Here is a 23,912-nt window from a genome sequence, read left to right as displayed (position 1 = left end):
TACCTCACCCACCACCCCTCCAGAGTTTCTTCCTCACAATGACTATCTTCCCCCTTCCTGAGCTCCTAACCCACCTGACCACCTCTCATGCCCAGTGTAACATCTCTATGGAAAAGGAGAAACCAGTCGGCCAACAAGGCCTTTTCCATGACCCCAGATGGTAGTGACACGTTTGCTCCTCCAGACTGGTACTCCACTGTGCCCTTCACTACCATATTGCCTGCACTGCTGACAAATCTTCATCACGGTCTCTTCTAGTAGCCTCTAACTTCCCCAACTACAGTCTGGTTTCTGACCAGAAGACCCCCCGACAACTCCTCAGTATGGGGCACCAACAAGCATTATACCAGACCTGCCTGCCCCAGAGCACACAGCTTCCTGATCCCCTCCACTGGCTTCTGTCTGCCCTTTCTCAGCTGCTTTCACTGGCTCGTCCTCTGCCATCTGCTCCTTACATTAGGAATCTCCAGAGTCCAGTTTCTAATGGCAACTGGAGTGAACTACCCTATTAAATGCTGAAAAGATCCAAATCTTCACCCTCATCGTTACAGCAGCTGTTTCCTGGTAGCTCCATCAGAATGCTCCAACAATGACCTCAAGGTCATCCTCTTTTTCACCTCTCCCCCTTTCCCCTGGAAACCTGCCCTGCTCTGAATCAGTTCTGGTCACAGTTAATAGCATCACATTTTCATCCTCTCCATCTTCCAGGAGAGCCACCTGAGCCATCTTAACTTCACATTCCTTCACCCCTTCCCCACTAATCTCTCCAGGATGGTCAACAGACCCTGTCGATCCCACCCATCGTAGGATCCCAAGTAAGATGTGACCCCAGAGCTCTGGCTACGTGTTCCCACTCCAGACCTCACTTCGCTCCCAGCCCAACCAGTCTCCCTGCCTCAAATTCTTATTCTTTGAGCCCCTGAATCCACCACCAGAATTAAGTGTTTCAAAATATGGTTCAAAATCCAAATTTTTGAGAAGTTCTCCTCATTTAGTGGAAGAGGGATCAAACTCCTAAGTAGGGCAGTCCAGGGCCTTCAGTGTCGGCTGCCGTTTGTCTTTTGAGTATCACCCCTGCCATATTCCCAGAACATCTTCCATGTTCATTCTCCTGAGACTTGTTTGTTCAGCTTTTTTTTTTAATTTAGCTTGAGAGAAAGAGTTTGTGTGTGCGAATGGGGGAAGGGCAGAGAGACAGGGAAAGAGAATCCCAAGCAGGCTCTGTGCTGTCAGCTTGGGAGCCCAATGCAGGGCTCGATCTCATGAACTAGGAGATCATGACTTGGGCTGAAATCAAGAGTTGGACACTTAAGCAACTGAGCCAACTGAGCCACCCAGGTGCCCCTCGTTCTACTTCTGAAGGCTTGAACACCCTCCCTCTCATAATTCCTACTTACTGTTTAAGTCCCACTTCAATATTTATTTATTTTTGACAGACAGACAGACAGACAGACAGACAGAATGCAAGCGGGGAAGGGACAGAGAGAGGGAAACACAGAATCCAAAGCAGGCTCCAGGCTCTGAGCTGTCAGCACAGAGCCCGACGTGGGACCCGAACTCACAAAAACCATGACATCATGACCTGAGCTGAAGTCGGATACCTAACCAACTGAGCCACCCAGGTGCCCACACCAAATGCCACCTTCCACCCAAACCCTTTTGTAACTTGACATGTAATGTTCTCCAAGCTCCACTATTTAGAGAAGCACAAAAATCCCTACTGTACGGTAGTTAATGGTTAACTGTTCCGAGCTCTCTCCGTCCGTTCGCAATATCTGCATAGCTTCTGCTCTGCCCCAGACACGGTGGTAGGTGACAGGGACACTCATATTAATAACAGGACCCCTCAAGGAGAGGCAAACAGGTAAACATAATCACAAGGAATCAACCACAAGCAGTTTGGTGCCGGTGGATTAGGAAGCACAAGGCAGGCAGCAGAGATGGACGGGGGCCACCTCTGAATCCCTACCTATTAGCACTCTCCATAAAGGGTAAAGCTGGAGAAAATACGTGCTGACATAGGCAGAGAAAATGATCCCAGAAACAGTCAAGAGGATTCTAGAACGGCACCTTCCCTCACCTCCAAATTCGGAATCTTGTGCCGAAAGCAGGTAATGAAGACGACGAAAGGCCAGTCGTCCGGCTGCATCATCACTCCGGCAGCCTGGGCGCAGCTCACGTGGAAGGCAGTTGGACAGCGGCCATGGGAGCACTGCACACAGCAGCCGGCGGCTCTTTTCCTCCGCTTCTTACAGAAGACACATTTCTAGGACACAGGGGAAGCAAGCCAGTGATTCCAGGAACTAACGGTGTGGTGTCCTCCACTGCTCCCCTGCCTAAACGCAGAGTCCAACGGGCAAAAGCCAACATTCTTCCCCAAACAAGAGGGTACACACACCTCTTTTAACCTCTTATCTGAGGACACGTGTCCTCTTTTAACATTCAGTGGCTCACAAGCCCTGAACTAACCCAAGGGTAACAGATGACCACTGGGCCACATGGGGCACGTTATGTTCTCCTCCACTCAGAGACTTAGAATAGGACAAAGATGCAGTGTCTCCAAGCCCATCTCCTCTTCCTTACCAGTTTGAAGCGGGGCAGGGGTATTTTGCTCACGTCCACCGGACTTCTTTCGGCAATGTTGACAAACCTTGCTTCCAAAATAGCCACAGCACACGAGACGTGGACCCACCTGCCAAAAGGCAAAGTGTACCTCAGTCACCTCTGGCTCCAAGGTCCTGTGGCCTCCTCACCAAATGTAACGATTCAAGAGTGGGTGGGCCTGCTGACAGTGCTTCCTCCTTCCTCCCCAGTCCAACACGGCCACTTACTTCCACCTACCTGCAAGGTCCCAGGACCCAGCAAGGAAGGAAACAGAGGTGTCTCCACACCAAGTATGAAATTGGGCCCCCACCACACCGCCCTGGGTTAGCACAGGGTTGCACTTCGTACACCGCTAACTCATTCACAATCTGTTGCAAAATAAGCGGAACCAGAACCAATGGAGTGGGGCAGGTTTCAGGGAGAAGAAACAAATCAGAGAGTCCTATACAGACCTCTTTTACCACAGGAGCTGGGTGCCTCCTCAGATGTCTCCATCTGTGCCCCGTCTGCCCGTAGCCACAGCTCTACCTTCTAGGCCTCCTCCCAACCTTTCCCTTGGGCTGAGATGACCTCTGCCTCTGCTCCCTTCATCCACTGCACACTCATTTGTTAAGGTCTGGTCCAAGCCCCACTTGCTCTGACAGGTCTACTCACTCAATGGATATCCTCAGAGAATTAAAGTTCCGGGCATTTTGAGAAACTGACACGCACCACGAAGAGAACAATTAAGATGCTGAAAGTTCTTAATGTGAGGCCAGGTGAAAACCTACGACAGACAGCGCGGGGCCCACACGGAAGCCGTCTGCGGTGCTGGCGGGGCCCCTATGCAAGTGGGAACAGATCTGTCTGGCGTGGCCCCACAGGGCAGAACTGGGATTGTGCAGTTACGGTGGGAGGCTCAAGCAGAGCCCTTTCCACTGCAAGTAAGGAAGAACTTTTAACAGCGCTCTCTCCCAACTGTGAGGGACACGATCACCTCAAGTCGTGGCAGCAGATACCTTTAAAGGTTGGAAGCAGCAATCAGAAGAGCTGTCTATGTGGAACAGCCTGAAGGGGGTTCTCGTGCTGCAGGAGGCTCCGATCCCCACAGGACCTTAGCCGGAGGCAGGATATTCACCACTGGCTGCCTGCTGTGTTATCTCCTAGACAGCCAGGTTTTCCAGGGCAAAAACCTCATTCACCTCACATTTCTACCTCAGAACAAGTAAGCAAAGACCAGGTACGAAAAGCAACTTGACGGCTGCTCTGCCCATACTTCTGTAGACTTGACTCCACAGCAGGTGGGTGAGGCTGAGCTCTCCAAGTCCCACTCTCCTCCCCAAGGACACATACGCTCGCTCAGACGCCAGGTCTGAGCCAGAGGGTGCATGCTCACGAGCCCACGGCCACGGCCACCTCTGCACCAGCCCGGCTACAACAAGGTAACAGTCCTTGCAACAGGCCCTGAGCCTCTGCATCACCTGTACAGGATCTCCACACCCTTGTGAGTCTGTCTTAGCTCCCCTGCAAGGAAGACATCACTGATACCCCTACCTCGGACGGGAAGGTGGAGTTGGAAAGGTGTAGGGCTGCTTGGCTCCCCTTGGCATCTCATTTTTAAAATTAGTCTTGGAGATGCTATTGCACTTCCAACAACGTGCTTCCCAAACCCTCATCAGCCACTCTGATGAACAGCCACTGCTGTCTCGGTGCCTCTGCACGCTGCTCCAGAACACTGCTCAGAAACTCACCTGTCATCATTGGCTCTCTGGAGGGCTCCCCCTCGTAATGAGCACAAACAGCAGTCCTGCCAAGAAGGGAGGGGGAGGAAGGAAGGGTGGTTACCACCAAGTCATTAACATCCAATCTGCTCTCTCCTTGGCCTCCTTTGGATAACTGGAGCCTCCACATAAGAAAGTGGCTTATCGGCAGGTGGGGCCTCGCCTACGCAGCCCATGTAAGCAGGACTCCCCTACAGGAAGACAGGGAGACCACCCGGGGCTAAAGTACACCAAGTATTCCACTTGACTTAACATAATCCTCTTTGCCGTTACTGTTATCAACTGTAACCAATGATACTCTGCTCAAACTGGAAGCATTACAGGACTCTGCCTTGTATGTGGGGTACTGCTAGGTTCCGGGGCAGGGAGTGATGAAGCCAAAGCTACAAAATGAACCACCTGAACCCCATTCTGATGGCCAAACCCAATGCATTCTTTAAAGGGGGTTATAGCTTGTCCACAGGAGGACCTCTGCTTAGTCTGGACACAATGTAGCAAACACAGCTTCCAGACCCCATTCATGCCCTGCCACAGCTGGGCAGCAACCACACCGTCTGGGGAGATTTATTCTGACAGTATGCACTCTTTAACATCACTGTGTACCAGGCTCTGTACAGACTGCTGGGGACAGAAAGTCCACATGAAAAAGCCTGGCCCTGAGCGAATCCCGAGTCTCAGGGGGAAGACAGCAACACTGTGGACACACTCACCTCCTCCAGGGCATTGGCGGAACACCGAGAACACATCCAGTCTTCAGAAGCCTTTGCAGGGGGTACTCCATAGCAACCTAACAAGGACACCAAGATGAGCAGATTAAACCCAGAGGCCAGAGTCAGAATGCAGACCTGTGACTCTTTTTCACATACCATGAGTCTGAAGGCTGCGACCAAGTCTTACGGGAAAACCCCTGAGTTCTAGAGTCAGGGTCCCCCAGGATTCACCCATACACTATGGCCCAAGGTCTCGAAAAGTCAGAGCCTGTAGGTCCACTGGTACAAACACCTAGGGAGCAGCAGGGACTACTAATCCCCTCCTGGCATCTACGGCCCAGAGAACAGCACAAGGTTGACCATACAAGGACGCACCCAAAATCAGTGAAACTCCCAACTCCATCAGCAGCAAACTCCCCAAGAACACAAGAGCAATCTTTGCACTCGGGACCTGGGGGCGCCACTGGGAGGCTGGAGGGAGGCCAACACGGGGCGAGACTTGCAGTGAGAAGGCTCAGGCCCTCTGGGTCAAGACGCAGACAAAAGCTGAGGCACTCACTGGCGTGGACCCGGACACTGCACTTCTTGCAGGAAACTAGAAGGCTGGTGCCGTCCTCCTCAAGGTAAGGGGTAGAAAGGTTGATGTCTGTGCTGCAGCCAGTCGAGGTGAAACACATTTCAGGAATCAATGGCTTGGTCCTCTGCTTCTGGGGGCTAAATCTGGAGCGTTTCCACAGCTCTGACTAAGGCCTCCAAACTCCACCTAAGGAGAGACAGCAGTGCAGAATTCCCAGAATCCCGTGAACATGCGCCTGTGTCTCCGCTTCCACCTGCTCTGTCAGCAGAAAGCCGCCTCTCTTCCTGGTATGACTCTGTGGCTGTGGCTAAGGCTCTCGGGTGCACAGCCATTACCCCAGAGCTGCTAATTGAAGTTACCTCTAATGACTCCAATTCAATTTCTCACAGAGGCATCAAACAAAGGACCCTGGGGACAACTAAGGAAAGGGAGCAAGGTAAGAGGCAACTGGGATTTCAATCTTCCCAAACCAAGTGGTAATAAAATGCACTGAGACGTTAGCGAGGCTGCTCTTGGGGGCTGCCTTATGCGCTGCACTGCACGGTGGCCCGTACCCAGGGAGAGGACCCAGAGCAGGTGCTCCTAATGGACCAGCACGGAATCCCTCCTGGGCCCCATGGCAGCACGTGGCCTGAGCAGCAGCACGGCCACACGGCTGGAGCCCCACCTGTGATTCCTGGCTCGGGTCCCTCCAGAAAGAACATCCACATACTTCCCTTGGCAAACACCCTGACTGCAAATATTTGCTGGCTCTATGGATGGCACCATCACCACCATTTCAAGGACAGGGCCCAAAACATGTCACCCCTAAGCATGTGCCCCTCCTGAAACCCTGGGGCCCTCTCAGTGGACCTGCTGACAGTGCACCCAGTCCGTTCACTTGTCTCGCAGGCCAAGGGTACACACACTTCAGTTTTGCTTTTTCGTCAGTGGAAAGAAGTACTGAGCTGCTAATCCAAAGTACGTTGGCCTGAGGTTCCATTCTTTGGCAGGTGTGAATCTGTGGCTGTGCCAGCTCAGTGTAGCCATGCCACCTTAACCAACAGAGGACTGGTTATCCACATGCCGCCCTGTGCAGGTCCCAGGTGAACCTCAGCTGCTCACCCGGCACGTGCCCCTGTAGATGCATTCCCGACCTTCCCGAGCTGAACCCGAAGACTACCATCAAGTGCCCCAGGAGGGGGAGGGGCACGGACAAGCTCAGCTCCAGTGCTTCCCCCTCTACTTCCTCCCGTGGTCCCTCCCCTAGTTCCTTCTGGGTACTGCCAGTACCCACGGTGGCAATGAGAAAGGAAGACACAACACTGGAGAATCTGGCAGACTGTCCTAAAGAAAAGCACAGTGCTCCAGACTGGCCAGGAGGAAAAACCACCTGGAAGGAATCACCACTGCCTAGAATAATAACAAAAGAGTAAGATTCCTCTGCAAACAATGTGAGCGCCACAGGGTGCAGGGAAACCCACCAAGTCAAGGCTAAGCCACACTCCAGCTCTTCTGCAAACCATTGTCAAGTGAAAAGCCCCATTGCTAGATTATCTGCCTGGCCAGAGTAGCCTGGCCAGCACTCAGATGGGGCACTGAACACCAGAAGAACGCACCTTTCCCAAGATGACCAGTGACAAGCTATGTACCCACAACTAAACCCCACCTCCCTCTGGACTGCAGGTCCTAGGTAAACAAAGGACGAAGTGGACTTACCTGATGGTAAGTCTGAAAGATCATACAGACAGCGCAGTGAGGGGCCTGCTGGGCCATGGTCTCATTGAATTCCTTCTCGGCCTCAAAGTTCGGGGGTCGGTTCTGCCATAGTTGGCTCAGGGGCTTAGCCCAGGCCTCTGTCTCCTCAGCCTCCTCCTCGGGGGTCGGCTGTTCAGAGGACTCTAAAGCAGGAAGCAGAACATGAGTCGGTACCAGTGCCACACATCTGTAGCTCTGCCTAGAAAGCAGATGAGCTCAGCCCAGACTTTTGGTCTCAGGTTTGGCCTAAAGCCAAGATCCTACAGATCATAAAGGCAAAGGGCAGAAGCAATTTCCAATAGACTCCGTCAGTACTTGGATGAAACTGCACAGTCCCGTCCGTAGCCCCCTCTCTGGCAGGAATTCAGACTTCTTGCCCGGAAGAAGTCCCTCTTCTTGCCCCAGGAGTTCAGCCCACTCTCCTCTCCCCTAACAACTGCCAGCATTCAACCCTTGTGCCCAAGGGCAGCACAGTACAACGGAGTCTTGCCAGAAACCATGTTACTTGCTGCCTCCAATATGTCAGCATATTGAGTCCTTATTTAAGAGTTTTCTCTTGGGGCGCCTGGGTGGCGCAGTCGGTTAAGCGTCTGACTTCAGCCAGGTCATGATCTCGCAGTCCGTGAGTTCGAGCCCCGCGTCAGGCTTAGGGCTGATGGCTCAGAGCCTGGAGCCTGTTTCTGATTCTGTGTCTCCCTCTCTCTCTGCCCCTCCCCCGTTCATGCTCTGTCTCTCTCTGTCCCAAAAATAAATAAACGTTGAAAAAAAAAAAAGAGTTTTCTCTTGGGGCGCCTGGGTGGCGCAGTCAGTTAAGCGTCCGACTTGAACCAGGTCACGATCTCGCGGTCCGGGAGTTCGAGCCCTGCGTCAGGCTCTGGGCTGATGGCTCAGAGCCTGGAGCCTGTTTCCGATTCTGTGTCTCCCTCTCTCTCTGCCCCTCCCCCGTTCATGCTCTGTCTCTCTCTGTCCTAAAAATAAATAAACGTTGAAAAAAAAAATTTTTAAATAAATAAATAAATAAATAAATAAGAGTTTTCTCTTTAGTTACACTGAAGGGAAACAAGGGGAAACACACACACACACACACACACGCACACACACAAGGAAATAGCAAGCTTAATAATTTTTACAGCATGTGCCTTAGTCAGAACTTTCTAGCTCCCTCTGGAAAGGCCAGTGGGATATCTGCCTTTCTGGACAGGGGTCCCCAACCATCCTGGCTCTGTCTCAGAGGAAGGCAGAGTGTGTCCAAGACAAACCCTCTTTCCCAGCCAAAGGATGGAACACCTTGAGTCTAGACCAAGGCCTGGCACACAACGGCCTGCAGGCCAAATGCAATCCACTTGGGGAGCTTTTAAAAATGTAAAAACAAAAAAATTTTTTTTACATTTTTTTTAACTTTATTTATTTTGAGAGAGACAGAACAAGCAGGGGAGGGGCCGAGACAGGGGAACAGAGGATTTGAAGCAGAGGTGCTGACAGCAGAGAGCCCAGTGTAGGACTTGAACTCATGAACCTCGAGATCGTGACCCGAGACAAAGTCGGACGCTTAACCCACTGAGCCACCCAGGTGGCCGTGTTTTTACATTTTTATAGGACTCAGAGAAAGACAGTGGGATATGTGACAGAAGGTGTAGCGCCTCTGCAGACCTCTGGTCTAGATGACAAATTTCTATCTATTCATTACTCCAAACAGCAAAGCATAGGATTCATCCGGCCTCAGCACTGCTGAGGAAGGAAAATCCCCTCTGGCTGCCATCTTCCTGGAAGCAAGGGACACACTGCTGAATGGAAACAAAAACCTACACTCACAAAACAAGATGCAGGCAACAAAGGTGCACACTTTCCAGGTCCCCCCTCAATCGGAAGGGCACAGCCCAATCGATCCCAATGGAAACAGGGTCAAGGAGGTAGCAAAACACATTAACTCGAGGATTATGGGTGAATGAAGGCAATCCTTGATAGAAGGAGCAACACATATCAAAATAAACAAATCCAGAGCTTTTCTCCAAATCCTCCCCCAAGTGACGGAAATATAAGAAGTTACATCTGGGATGTTCTTCTTTGACAGCGGAGTCCCCAAAGCAGTCCATGTATGGATTTGGAGCACCTGACAGAGCAGCTCCACACCAGCTCCACCACATTAGGCACCCCACGCCTGGCATCTAGCTATGTGCGACCGTCAGGAGGCCCCAGCTACAACCCCTCAAATGGTCTTGCTTTGACCAAGACAGAACTGTTTTGAGGAAGCCCTAGAGACTCAGGCAGAGCAGCCCATGCAACACTCCACGACGTGCTTATTTATTTGTTCATTTCTGGCAACTGCAGCTCAGGGCACATAAACAGTTACCTACTCTGCCTTCATAGTCCTGTTTAACCGAATGAGACCTGGCAGCTGCCTCATGTGGGACCTCAGTGAAGCGTACCGTAACGTAGGGAGGCCACTGCAGACAATTAAAATCAACCTCTGTAAGCCACAGCCAGGTCCAGCAAGAACAACGGTGCCAAACCAAAGCGGCTATTTTCCTTATCCTAACCAGAACAAGAGTGACCGACACAGACTAGAAGAAAAAGCAACAGGTACCCAATCAGAAAAAGAAGATTAACACAGTGATGTCTGCTGTTTTCAAAACCATAGGTGGCCCAAAATCACTTCACTTGTGAACACTGTAATGATGAGGAAAAATGTTCACCATGGTAAGTGAAAACCGCAGGAATTTTACAGTTTACATACATAAGACATCATGGAGACGTAACAGGTAAGATGTGTTCATTTCACCAAGTATTTTATGCCTCAACTGAAAAACAATTTGATGGCAGCGGTGGGGGGGGGGGGGGGGCGGGCACGGGGAGGGGGGTGCAGGGTGTGCATGCTTGACTAAAAGAAACTAAAGAAACAAAACTTTGAAATGGATGACTCTGGTTTGGTTTATAGGTTTAAGGGAAAAAAAGCTATAAAACATACTTTTGGGATAAGCAGGGAAAAATGAACATGGACTGAAGATAAGACAATATTACAAAACACTGCTTATTTTCCTAGGTGTGGTAAAAGTATCTGTATAGGAGAATCCTGAGCAAAGCACCTCGCGGTGCACTTCGAGTGAGTGGAGGGCTCCAGCTCGCTCTCAGATGAGACAGCAAGTGCGTGTACAGCAAGTTCATCAATGCCTGTGGAGACAGCGCCCACGGCAACATGGCAGCTGTCGGAGACAGGAGGCGTGCACAGTGCTTTCCACAATGGAAATTTATCATAAAAAGTTGGGCGGCTGTATTTTATGATCTCAATTACACTATCATAAAAACATATACACGGATATACTCTAATGACTGACTAGAAAAGTCAGAAGATTAACACATGAAGACGTGCAAGTGGTCACCTTTGCAGGGTAATTTTATTGTCCTCTTTATAACTTTGTTTGCTTTTCCAATTTTGTACAACCTATATTTAGAGCCTTCGGGGGTGGGGGGGTTGCAGGGGTAAATCCTGAAGCCAGGCTGTTGCTACCTAGAGAACCCAAGCCCCATGTGGGCCAGAGGAAGAGGACTTCTAAGACTCTGAACTCAAGGTCTGGCCTACTTTGAACTCAAGAGATTTTGATCTCAGGAGACTTTCCTCACCCAGTGTATCACAATCCTTCTACCAAGGAAAACAGTAGAGATGGGCACCGGCATCAGATCAGAAAGGGAACGTGGGGCTCACTTATGGAGCAGAGAGACTGGTGTAACTCTGGATCTTCCCACGCAGCCACTGGTGTCAGGAAGGACAGGGCAGGAAGGGCCCGGGCACCAGTGAAGATTGACAAGGGACCTGCCAGAGACTCACCCATGCTCATGTTCCTGATCTCACTGCGCTGATGGCAACAACTCCCTGAGCGCCAGCAACACACACAGTTCCCAGTTCTGCTCCACACCGCTGTCCACTCCCCCCTGTCTCCTTCACAGGCTCCTCTTCCTGTCTTCCCACCCCAGTCTCTGCCCTCTCCAGAATGGCCACGTGTGCTCAAGGTAAAGATAGTGAACAGATGGCAGCGACACTCATGGGGAGCACAGGGAAAGGCAAAGTTGCCGAATCACTAAGTTGTATACCTGGAAGTAACATTAACAGCATATCAACTGCACTTAAATAAAAATTTTTAATAATTTTTTTAATGTTTATTAATTTTTGAGAGCGTATGTGAGCAGGGGAGAGGCAGTGAGAGGGACAGAGGATCCCAAGCAGAATCCTCACTGACAGCTGAGAACCCAATGCAGGGCTCTAACTCACAAACCGAGATCATGACCTGAGCCGAAGTCAGACACTCAACTGAGTGAGCCACCCAGGTGCCCCTTTAATAAATTTTTTTTTTTAACGTTTATTTATTTTTGGGACAGAGAGAGGCAGAGCATGAACGGGGGAGGGGCAGAGAGAGAGGGAGACACAGAATCGGAAGCAGGCTCCAGGCTCTGAGCCGTCAGCCCAGAGCCCGACGCGGGGCTCGAACTCAGACCACGAGATCGTGACCTGAGGTGAAGTCGGACGCTTAACCGACTGAGCCACCCAGGCGCCCCAATAAATTTTTTAAAAAGGTATCAAATACCACCTCTGCTCACCCTCCTCTATGTTTCTCCACCAGTGGCCTCATGTACCCCAATAACATTACCAAACACCACCTCTGCTCAGCCCCAAGTTTACATCCTCCACAGACACTGAACATAGGTTTCCAAACCCAACCACAACCTGAAGTCAGGGAGGCACTGAACCCAGGCTTCTCCGGTCCCTACCAAGCTCACAGGTCTACAACCAACCCCCAAATCCAGCTGGCTTTATCCTCCCAACACCTTCACTACATCCCTCCCCAACCCCAACCACCATCATCCTGCTTCAGACCCTCCCCTAGCTCTCAGAGACCACGGCAAAAGCCCATCTATTGCCCTCAAAGCCACTCTCAATATGCAGTCACTTCTAATGTAAATCTGGCCACTTAAAACACGTCAAAAGCTCCTGAAGTCCCGCTAGAAAAAGGGACTCCCTCTTTAGCCTCCCCCCACCTCACTCCTGCCTGCCCCACACCTTGTCCTGGCCCTTTGAGCTGCTTCCTCTCAATCTATCCTCCAGCTCCCCCTCCTTAGATTAACATCTCCTTTCTTTAGATCTGTTTACCTGTCAGTTTGCCCCACTACCTTGTGAGCTTTTGGGGGCATGGACATATCTTAGTTATGCCAATGCTTAGTTATCAGCATTGGGCTTGGTATCATTGAAAGAAATGCTATCCAGAAAAATCAGCCTGTACCTCCTAGTAAAGAAAGAGAAGAACCTGCATGTGATCATCCTGTATTAGGCATATTCCAAGACACACAGACATATAAAGAAATCTGACTATGAAGTAAGTAACAAATGAGATCCTGCCCTCTTTGTGGAGCATCTGGGAGAACTAAGCCACAGGCCCACCCCTGGCGCTCAGCCCTGCCTCCTGATGTCCTGTCAGAGCAAGTCCTAATGGGGTGAGCCACGTTCCCCTTCCTGGTTAAGAGAGAAAACACTTACCATCATCACTGATGCAATCCTGCAACACAAGCGGGTGATGGCGTGGGAGCTTGCTTAAGGGCTGACGACGGCCCTTGGACTTCTTATTCTCCTCCAGGGAAAACATGTATTCATCAGCCACCTGGGCAAACCAGAAGAGGAAATCAAATTGGTCTTGCCTCCACTTTGGGTCATAGCAGAAGTTAGTCTTACAATGAAAGCCAAGGGAAAAGACAGGCATAGAGACATAAATATAAAACCAAACCCAGAAAACACCTGTCTTAGGAAAAGCCAAAATGACAGTACCATCCACACTAATTTAAACTAGGATTATGTAAAAATTTTAGGACAAAATTTGTGCCTAGTAAGCATAGGTCCTGTTCTCAGAAGCAGCCTGAAACAAATGTACCAAAAATAAACACACTCTACAGGAGAGTCACGCCCCTCCCTTGAGCTCACTGTCATGAGATTATGTCTCTGAGAGCCCCAGAGAAACCAGGTGCCCCTCCTCTTGGACCAGAAGGCCAGCAGCACCTGTTACAAAGAGCCAGGCAGCCGGGCCATTGGACTTGAAAGCTAGAGGACATCCAAAGGGGTGAGGAACAGCTGACCCATTAAAGTAAAATAGGCCAGCTTCTCCTTATGTGCTGTCAGGCCCTCAGCTCTAACTGACACTATTCATTCTTGAGTTAGTTTCCTCAGCAGACAGGACAGAGTGCGCATCTAAAACCCTAATGTAGCTACAAAAGCAAAAGTTGACAAAATTAATGCTATGTTTACATAATATCAGAGCAAATGCAATTAGGTTTAAGATGTACAAGACTGAATCAGTAATAATACCATGAGAGTTTCTTTCCAGTGTATTTAAAACTTGTCATGCTCTCAGATAAAGAATTTGACAAAGTACAACACACATTCATGATAACAACTCCCAAAACAGTAAGTTTATAGGGAACATACTTCAACACAATAAAGGCCATATATGAAAAACCCACAGCAAACATACTCAATGGAGAAAAACTGAGAGCCTTTCCCCTAAGATCAGGAACAAGATAGGGATGTCTACTTTCACTTCATTCAACATAGAACTGGAACTCTTAGTCACAGCACTCAGACAAGAAAAAGGAATACAAGGCATCCATATCAGTAAGGAAGAAGTAAACTCTCACTATTTTCAGATGACATGACACTCTATATAGAAAACCCAAAAGACTCCACCAAGAAACTGCTAGAACTAATAAACAAATTCAGTAAGGTCACAGATACATCAATCTACAGAAATCTGTTGCATTTCTATACACCAATAATGAACCAATAGAAAGAGAAATTAAGAAAACAATCCCATTTACAACTGCACCAAAAATAGTAAGATACGTAGGAATGAACCTAACCAAGGAGGTGAAAAACTGTACTCTGGAAACTAGAAAATAGTGATGAAAGAAACTGAAGACATTCCAATGATTAAAGAAATGAAGACATTCCAATGCTCATGAACTGGAAGAACAATTATTAAAATGTCTAGACTATCCAAAGCAATCTACACATTTAATGCAATTCCTATCAAAATACCAACAGCATATTTCATAGAACTAGAAAAACCCTAAAATTCGTATGAACCCACAAAAAAACCTCGAATAGGCAAAGCAATCTTGGAAAAGAAAAGCAGGGGACGCCTGGGTGGCTCAGTGGGTTAAGTCATGATCTTTGCTTAGGTCATGATCTCACGGTTGGTGAGTTTGAGCTCTGCATCAGGCTCTCTGTCAGGGAGGAGCAAACTTCAGATCCTATCTCCCTCTCTCCCTCTCTCTCTCTCTGCCCCTCCCTTGAGCACAAGCTCAAGCTCAAGAGCAAATGCTCTCTCAAAAATAAACAAACATTAAAAAAAAAAAAAAAAAAAAAGCAGGGATGCCTGGGTGGTTCAGTTGGTTGAGCTTCCAGCTCTTGGTTTTGGCTCAGGTCATGATCTCAGTTTGGGGAATCAAGCCTTGTGTTGGGCTCTGCATGCTCACGTGCTCTCTCACTCACAATGAATAAATAAACATTAAAAAAAAAAAAAAAGAAACCTGGAGGCATCACAATCCTAGATTTCAAGTTACATTACGAAGCCACAGTAATCAAAACAGTATGGTAATAGCACAAAAATAGACATAGATCAATGGAATGGAAAATCCAGAAATAAAACCACAACTGTATAGTCCATTAATCTTCAACAAAGCAGGAGAGAATATCCAATGGGATAAAGATGATCTTTTCAACAAATGGTGTTGGGAAAACTGGACAGCAACATGTAGAAGAATAAAACTGGACCACCTTCTTATACCATACACAAAAGCAAATTTAAGGTGGACTAAAAATCTAAATGTGAGACCTAAAACCATAAAAATCCCACAAAGTAGCACAGAGAGTAATTTCTCTGACATCGGTTATAGCAACTTTTTCCTAGATAGGTCTCCTGAGGCAAGGGGAACAAAAGCAAAAGTAAATTTGGGGACTACATCAAAATAAAAGGCTTCTGCACAGGAAAGGAAAAAAAAATCAACAAAACTAAAAGGCAATCTATGGAATGGGGGAAAATATCAGCAAATGACATATCTGATAAAGGGTTAGTATCCAAAATATATAAAGAACTTCTACAAGTCAACACCCAAAAACCAAATAATTCAATTAAAAAGGGGCAAGGGTGCCAAGGTGGCTCAGTCAGTTGAATGTCCCCAACACTTGATTCTGGCTCAAGTCATGATTCTAGGATCGTGGGATTGAGCCCCACACGGGGCTCCATCTTGAGCTCCATGCTGAGCGTGGAACCTTGAGATTCTCTCCCTCTGTCCCTCTCCCCAACTTGCATGCACATGCTCTAAAATAAAAAAAAAATAAGGGGTGCCTGGGTGGCTCAGTCAAATGTCTGACGCACCTGTCAGAATGGCTAAAATCAACAACACAAGAAACAAGAGATGTTGGCAAGGATACGGAGAAAAAGGAGCCCTACTGCACTGTTGGTGGGAATGCAAACTAGTGCAGCCACTCTGGAAAACAGTATAGATGTTCCTCAAAAAAATAAAACATATAACTACCCTACAATCCAGTAATCACATTACTAGGTATTTACGCAAAAAAATATAAAATACTAATGCAAAGGGATACATGCACCCCCTGTTTATAGCAGCATTATTTATAATAGCCAAATTATGGAAGCAGTCCAAGTGTCCATTTACTGATGAATGTATAAAGAAGAAGTGGTATATATACACAACTGTTATTCAGCCATTAAAAAGAATGAAATATTGGGGCGCCTAGGTGGCTCAGTCAATTAAGTGTCTGACTCTTGGTTTTGGCCCAGGTCATCATCTCGCAGCTTCATGGGCTTGAGCCCCGCATCGGACTCTGCACTGACAGTGCGGAGGCTGCTTGGGTTTCTCTCTCTCTCCCTCTCTCTTTTGCTCCCCCATTCGCAGTCTCTCAAAATAAATAAACCTTAAAAAAAAAAAAAAAAGAATCAAATCTTACCATTTGCAACAACATGGATGCAGCTAAAGAATATAATGCTATGTGACATAAATCAGTAAGAGAAAGACAAACACCATACGATTTCACTTCTGTGTGGAATTTAAGAAACAAAACAAACAAGCAGAAGGAAATAAAAGAGAGTGATTAAAGTAAAAACTTAAAAAACTTGGTCATCCTGCCTTTAGGAGACACAGAGTTAGCAAAACCCATTAAGCAAGGAAATGAGGCCTGGAAAAGGGCTACTTTGCAACTGTGACAAAAATCAATTCATTAGGAGCACTAGGAAGAAGTGGTGGCAGGGCAGGGCCACTTCAGAAAAGTCACACTGGGCCCACAGGCTCCACGTGCAATCACAGAACCCATAGCTGGAATGCCAAGAAAAACCAAATTCTGAGCAGGCTGTGTCCAGGGAGAACAGAGCCTGCCCTTCCAAACGTGAATTCAAACAAGTTTGAGTGTCCACTGGCCCATTCATTCAATAAATATTTACTGAGGGGCGCGTGGGGGGCTCAGTCAGTTAAAGCACAGACTTCGGCTCAGGTCATGATCTGGCAGTTCAGGAGTTCGAGCCCTGCGTTCTGTACTGACAGCGCAGAGCCTGAAGCCTGCTTCAAATTCTATGTCTCCCTCTCTCTGCCCCTCCCCCCCATTTGCACTCTCTCTCTCAAAGGTAAATTAAACATTGAAAAATATTTTAATAAAAAAATGAAATTAAAAAAAATAAAACTTTCATCATCTTATTTCCGCACCCTAACAATCTTCTTGCATTCCCCCCTTTGAAGACCTGCTAGATAACAGGCCTAAATCTGGGATACGGTAGTGGCGGGGACCAGGAAGTAAGAAAAGGACAAAATAAAGGAACAGAAATGATGGGATTTCCAGCCCGGATCGCCAAGGTGAGAGAGATTCAACAGGACTCACATGGATGAAGAGGCAGTAGTAACAAGCCAAGTTAAGCAGGCTGTGCACAGTATACTGCCCCATTTCTATAGAAATACCTAGGGGGTAAGAAGAAATTGAGCCTGAGGGTTCAGAAAATAAGTCTGAGCATGGGGCACCTGGGTGACTCAGTCAGTTAAGCATCCAACTATTGATTTCAGCTCAGGTCATGATCTCAGGGATCCTCGAGCCTGGAGACAGGCTCTGCACTGATAGCGTGGAGCCTGCCTGGGATTCTCTCTCTCCCGGATCTCTACCCCTCCCCAACTCACGTGTTTGCAGGCGCTCTCTCTCAAACATTAAAAAAAAAAGCAAGTTTGAGCAAGAGCTGTAGATTTGGGGATCCTCAGCATCAGGTTCAGAATTGTAATCATGGGAGTGGATGACATTACCAGTGGAAGATAAACTGGAGACTAAGCCCTTCCAGGATAGGAGACAAGAGAAAAAAGGGAGATTCAGGCGCAGAGTAGGAGGAAAACAGAAAGCAAGGAGGGGAGGGTTTCAAGGAGAAAGAGGCAGTGCCAAAGGGTACATAAGAGCTGAGCAGGAAATGGCCAAGGGACTCAGCAACTGGGAGGTCTCAGGACTTTCAGAGAAAGTTCCAGCAGGCAGACAGTAAGGAACTAAGGATTGAATGCATCAGAGACTCTTCTTGAGAAGATTAAGGGAAGAAATGAGATCATAGCCTGAAAAGGGAATTTCCTATAATTGTATTTCAGGAAAGAGACTGAATATGGTTTTATAGGCAGAGAGGGAAGAAATGTGTAGAAGAGATATGAAGATATGTGGTAGAATAAGGAAGGTATGTAATTCTAACCCTTGTCAATGTTATGTTAATATGACAAGACTATCAAGGATGCTAATCAGATAAACTTAAAATACCAAGATTATCCTAGATTATCTGGGCAGGTAATCAATGTAATCAAACAGTGCTTAATGATGAGAGGTGTGCCTGAGTGGCTTAGTTAAGCATCCTACTCTTGATCTCAGCTCAGGTCTTGATTTTAGGGTTGTGAGTTCAAGTCCCACAACTGGGCTCTGGGTTGGGTGTGAAACCTACTTAATTTTTTTTAATTTTTTTTTTTTAACGTTTATTTATTTTTGAGACAGAGAGACAGAGCATGAACAGGGGAGGGGCAGAGAGAGAGGGAGACACAGAATCTGAAACAGGCTCCAGACTCTGAGCTGTCAGCACAGAGCCCGACACGGGGCTTGAACTTACAGACCATGAGATCATGACCTGAGCCGAAGTTGGACGCTTAACCGACCGAGCCACCCAGGCGCCCCCTACTTAATTTTTTTTAACATTTATTTATTTTTGAGACAGAGAGAGACAGAGCATGAACGGGGGAGGGTCAGAGAGAGACACCGAATCTGAAACAGGCTCCAGGCTCTGAGCTGTCAGCACACAGCCCGACACGAGGCTTGAACTCACGGACCGTGAGATCATGACCTGAGCCGAAGTCGGCCGCTCAACTGACTGAGCCACCCAGGCGCCCCTGAAACCTACTTAAAAATGGTAACAAAGAGGGAAGCAGAACAGTCGGTGTCCAAGTGATGTGATGTGAGCGAGGCTTGGCCCTATCTGGCTGCTTTTGAAAATGGAAGAAAAAGGCCAAGGAATGTGGGCAGTCTGAAGAAGCTAGGCAGGGCAAGGAGTCTCAGTCTGGAGCCTCCAGGAAGGTACACAGTCCTGCTGACACCTTGACTTCAGCATAGTGAGGCCCATGTCAGACTTCTGAACTAAAGAACCGGAAGATAATAAACTTATGGTCTAAGACTCCCAATTCATGGGAACTTGTTTAAGCAGCAATAGGACACGAATATGGGGTAGGAGACAGAGACAAATCAATTTATAGGTCCAAGTACTGTAGGAAATAGAGGGATCAAGACAAAGAACACCAGAATGCAGCTCTGGGAAAGGAAGACACCTGTTTATTCTGAGTGCTTCCTACAGGACCAGCATAGGTACCCAGCAGACTGGGTTCAGTGCCGTGGCAATGCAGACACGGGTGACACAGGATCCCTAGCCTCAAGGAGCTCATGGCCCAGCCAGAGGGGGACTTGGTGTGCGAGTCTCAAGTCTCTGCCCTTTCCACTACCATCATGTTGCCTCTGACCAAATTAGTCAGGTCTATCAAATAGTAAAATATCTTTCCATGTTTTCTCATCTTCTGGACAAAGCACTCCTCCTGCTACATGGTGCCCACAGCCTTGCTCACAGCGCTGCCTTTTCCTTTTCCTGAGAAGTGCTCCGACTTCTAAATCCCTTCAGTGTGTAACAAGAGCTGGGTCCAAACCTCAGTTTATCAACCAGCTGTGTGAGCCCAGGCCAGGAGCAATCCACTACCAGTGTGGGAGCAGTGAACACTGCCCCACCAAGGATCTTGTGTGAGGATGGAGTGGAACATCAGGTAGAGTCTCCCAGGGCCCTGCCTGCAGGAGAGCCACATCTCAGGTTCCTGAGTTCTATGTTCCCTCGTCTAACATCAGGTACCCAGGTCAAGGTCAATGTTCTTGATGGGGTTTCTTCTGTACAGAGAAGAACTGTGCCCTCCTGGTTTTGGGAACTCACTTTTCCAAAGCAGCTTAAACAAGAACTTTTACAGCAGACATCGCTGTAGCTCTGTCTGCAGTTAAATGAAAATTCTGAAGCTTTGATGCTTCAGCAGTCAGTCGATCTGGGTGCTTTTACCAAGGCCCTTGACACAGAGCGTCACATAAACTGAACAGCAAGAGGCCTGAATTACACTGCAGGGGATGCTCAAAGTAGGGGTAGGAGGGACACAGGGGTGCTCTTCAAAACCCAGCTGTTTCCAAATATAGATACAATGCCATTAGACCTCTCCAGGGATAGACAAAGTGGTTCAGCTTCTGCCCCAAGCCTTGACTGTCAGTCCCCCATTCCACCCAATCAATCCATCCTGAGGCCAGCCTCCTACTACAACTAACTTCCCTGCATTCCTTCCACATTTACAGAAGGCTCACGGCCCAAGCCCCAGGACCATGCTGGGGCCACAACAAGCAAGGCGAATGGGGCACAGGGCGTGGCTCCTAGTTTACCTTCTGCAGCCTATGACAACTGTGCTGAGACCAAGATGGACGGTTGTTAAAAAGAAGCCAAGTGCTGCAGGTGTTCAAAGGAGGAAGAAAAGTAGACGGGAGCGATGAAAGGTTTCTGGGAACAGTGACTTGAAAAGAGCCGGGTTCCAATGAGCAGAGAACTGTTCCGGGAGACCTATGCCGAGGACTCCTGACTCCTCCCACCTCAACATAATCTGTAGCCTGCCGACCGCCGTACACTAAATGAAAATGTATAGAAGGCCACTGAACTAGATGCTAAACAATGGTTAAAATGGCAGATTTTAGGTCATGTGTATTTTACATATATTAAAAACAGATCAACCCAAACTTTTAAAACTAAATATAATAAAATGAAAGGAGTTAATTACAAGTTAAAAAAAAAAAAAAAATCAACCCACCTGGCAGCCCTCCCCTCCTGTGTCCACATATGCTGGAGCCCCACGCCCTCCCCTCCTGCTCAGACTTCAGGATCCAGTCCCCACACCTCACCCTCATGAACTCCAACAACACAGCCACACTTGGCCACTGCTCCCAGGTCTTCTTCAGTCGTTCTCCTCCCCCGGGCCTGGACACATGGCCTCCTCCTAGTCCCCCAAAACGTCAGGCTATTCTTCTTCCCCGGCCTCTACCTCCACCCTAACGATGAAAAGTGTTCCTCCTGCTCCACAGGTGAGCTCTTCCATGCCCCCCGACACCCTGCTGGAGACTGCCTCCCACAGACCCCCCTGAGCTTTATGTCTGTGCTCACATATCTCCGTCACCCACCCCACACGCCGGTCACACTCAGCATGGCCCAAAACTGAACTCACCTCCAGAGCCACACTCAAATACCCCTTGGCTTCTCCACTGATGCACCCCTATCCATCCAGTAGCTCATGCCAGAACCCCAAGTCAACCCCCGCCCACCTCCTTACCCACCCCACAGCCAGCCCCCTAGTCCTGTGCTCCTGCCCTCACAGTGGCCCTCAGGTCCACTTCCTGCTCCCCTTCCCTGTTACCACTAGACAGTCCAGGTCCGCTCCACCTCTCTTTCAGACTAAAGGAACAGGTTCCAAATTGATTTCCCTATTGCAAATCTTTCGCTCCTCCCGAAACAGAAATATTTGATTATACACGGCAGTCATAAAAAATATTCCAATAATTCATATATGTAAGAAGTGAAAATCATCCATAATACCACCTTCAGGAGAACCTCTGCTGTTTCTAATTTTGCCCACTTCCTCTCTCCACCCCAAAACTTTCATACCGTTTTCAAAGCAATCTTCTAAAACATCAGTGTAGAGCTTAAAAAACCCCTTGCCAGACAACTTGAAGAATAACTGACATGGTTTCTTAAGTCAGGGAGTGGAGGGAGCACTGCCTTAGAAGATGGGATTTAAGAGACATAAACACAAGGTGTGAGACTAGACTAAACCCTGATTCAAACAAACCTACTATAAAATCACTTTAGACAACTGGGGAAGCCTGATTTTGGACTGGGTATTAGATGCTGCTAAGTTTTCTGATTTTGCTCTGCACAATAATGACACAGTGATCACAGAAATACCCACCGTTTTTGGAGGGAACACCAAGTGGGGAAGAAACGACACCTGTGATTTAACACACTTCAAATGACAAAAGGACAGATGAGGCAAATGTGGCAAAGCATTGACAACCATCGGGTCTAGGTGAGGAGCACTTGCGGGTTTATTTCATTTATCCATATGCATCTTTGTACATTTAAAAATTCATTCTGGGGGCACCTGGGTGACTCAGTCGGTTAAGTGTCTGGCTCTTGACTTCAGCTCAGGTCATGGTCTCACAGTTCATGGGTTCGAGCCCCACATCGGGCTCTGCACTGACTCTCTCTCTCTCTCTCTCTCTCTCTCTCTCTCTCTCTCTGCCCCTCCCCGACTCGTGTGCTATGTCTCTCAAAATAAACTTCAAAAACCACATGGTGGTGAACTTTCCAAGGTCAAACTGCTTCGTGGAACATAGGCAAGACCACTACGACCTGGCTCCTGACACCCTCCAGCAACATCTCCCAAGTTCCTCTCAGAACCTGAGACCAAGTGCAGTCCCCCAAATGCTCTGACTCTGGACAAGCTACCATCACCACTCGGAACACACTCTTCTCCCAGATTCCCTTCCCAACTTCACTCCAGTCACCAGGCGTACTCCTGCAAACTTTCGGCCCAGCTACAATGCCTGCTTCACTGCAGTCTCGCCAAACGCATCACCCCAACCCCAGGCTGAGCTGTTAACTCTTCCACCTGGACTACAAGATTTATCCCTAAGGAGCACCTTTATTTGCTCGCACCTAGACTATGAGCTCTTTGAGGGCAGAGTCCAAGCCCAGAGTAGGCACACCTAAGTGATGACGGAGTAAAGCAAAGGGGCAGAGCAGCCAAGGTATCTTCAGAGAATCTGAAGTAGTTCCAAGATGGCAGCACATCAAGGAGGGGGCGGACAGAGGGTTGGGTGGGGATGGAGCGGAGAAGGGCATTACCACCAGACTACAGCTGAGAAGGCCATACAGAAGTAAACAGGAGCCAGGAAGGCACTCAATGATTTTTGAGCAGAAATAAGAAGCATGTCAGAGAGGAGCCTCCTTCTCCCCAGCATATTTCCATGTAGAGGGCTTCCTGGCTTTTCTCCCCAACACTTGGATGGTAATGAGCTTCACTTGGCTGGAATCTGCCTTTTGCAGAGTGAGTGCGCTGGGGTCTGTGTCCACAACACATGAAAGGCAGGTGGGAAATGTTCAGCCACTAGGAGAGGCCTGCGTCCTCCAGGACTACCTGTGACCAGGTAGGTAACCTGTGTCACTGAGGGTAAATGAGCAGCAAAGCCATTTGGCCATAGGTTTAAAGCCACTTTCTTCAATCATTTTTACTGGCAATGAAGTGACATTCTAAGCTCCATATGCCTGACACCTGTATGATTCATTCCTTAACTAGTTCCTAATTTGGGAAGGAAAAAGTGGGTTACATACACACACACACACACACACACAACACTGACCCTTAACTCTGGTAAGATTAACTGAGCAGTAACAGAGTCTGAACGGCGTATGAAGTATCTTGCGTGTAGTAACTCCTTGCTACTGTCAGCTGTTTTTGTGGTTGTGAGTGCAATAGCAGGCAAGAAAGTCAGGAGGATGCTGCAAGAGGACAGCGTGACCTGTAGTGTGACAGCAGGATGAATGAGGACAGGGGAGCTTTGTGAAGAAGAATGGCTCAGATGTGGCAACGGGGACTGTGAGGGATTCTGGTGTCCAAGCTGAAAAGCCGCCTCTTGTGGAAGCTGCCACAGGAGAGCAGACAACAGCTACTGGAAGCAGCGAGAAGGAGACGTGATCCTCAGCTTATCTGCCTGCCTGCTCCCATCCAGATGGAGGGAGGGACACGCACAGGGGAAAGGAGAGCTACAGAAACTGAGCCCTGATATTGAGGGAAGGCAGAAAGGAAAGTTACGTGGGTATTCAAGACAAGGGACAAACCAACCACAAAAAG

General features: G+C 48.3%; 1 protein-coding gene across 1 annotated transcript in view; it reads right to left on the bottom strand.

Annotated features, from left to right (window-relative positions):
- Positions 1-23,912, bottom strand: part of KDM4A (lysine demethylase 4A) — a 46,417-nt gene that overhangs the window by 5,929 nt on the left and 16,576 nt on the right. The window contains 8 exon segments of the mRNA XM_043574702.1: positions 2,081-2,266; positions 2,584-2,692; positions 4,335-4,390; positions 5,075-5,151; positions 5,634-5,786; positions 5,789-5,837; positions 7,350-7,531; positions 12,913-13,033. Coding sequence (XP_043430637.1) covers positions 2,081-2,266; positions 2,584-2,692; positions 4,335-4,390; positions 5,075-5,151; positions 5,634-5,786; positions 5,789-5,837; positions 7,350-7,531; positions 12,913-13,033 — 933 coding nt within the window.

Source organism: Prionailurus bengalensis, chromosome C1, assembly GCF_016509475.1.
Source record: "Prionailurus bengalensis isolate Pbe53 chromosome C1, Fcat_Pben_1.1_paternal_pri, whole genome shotgun sequence".
Classification (NCBI taxonomy): Eukaryota; Metazoa; Chordata; class Mammalia; order Carnivora; family Felidae; genus Prionailurus; species Prionailurus bengalensis.
Note: the sequence above shows the minus strand (reverse complement) of the source record. Positions and strands in the feature narration are given on the sequence as shown.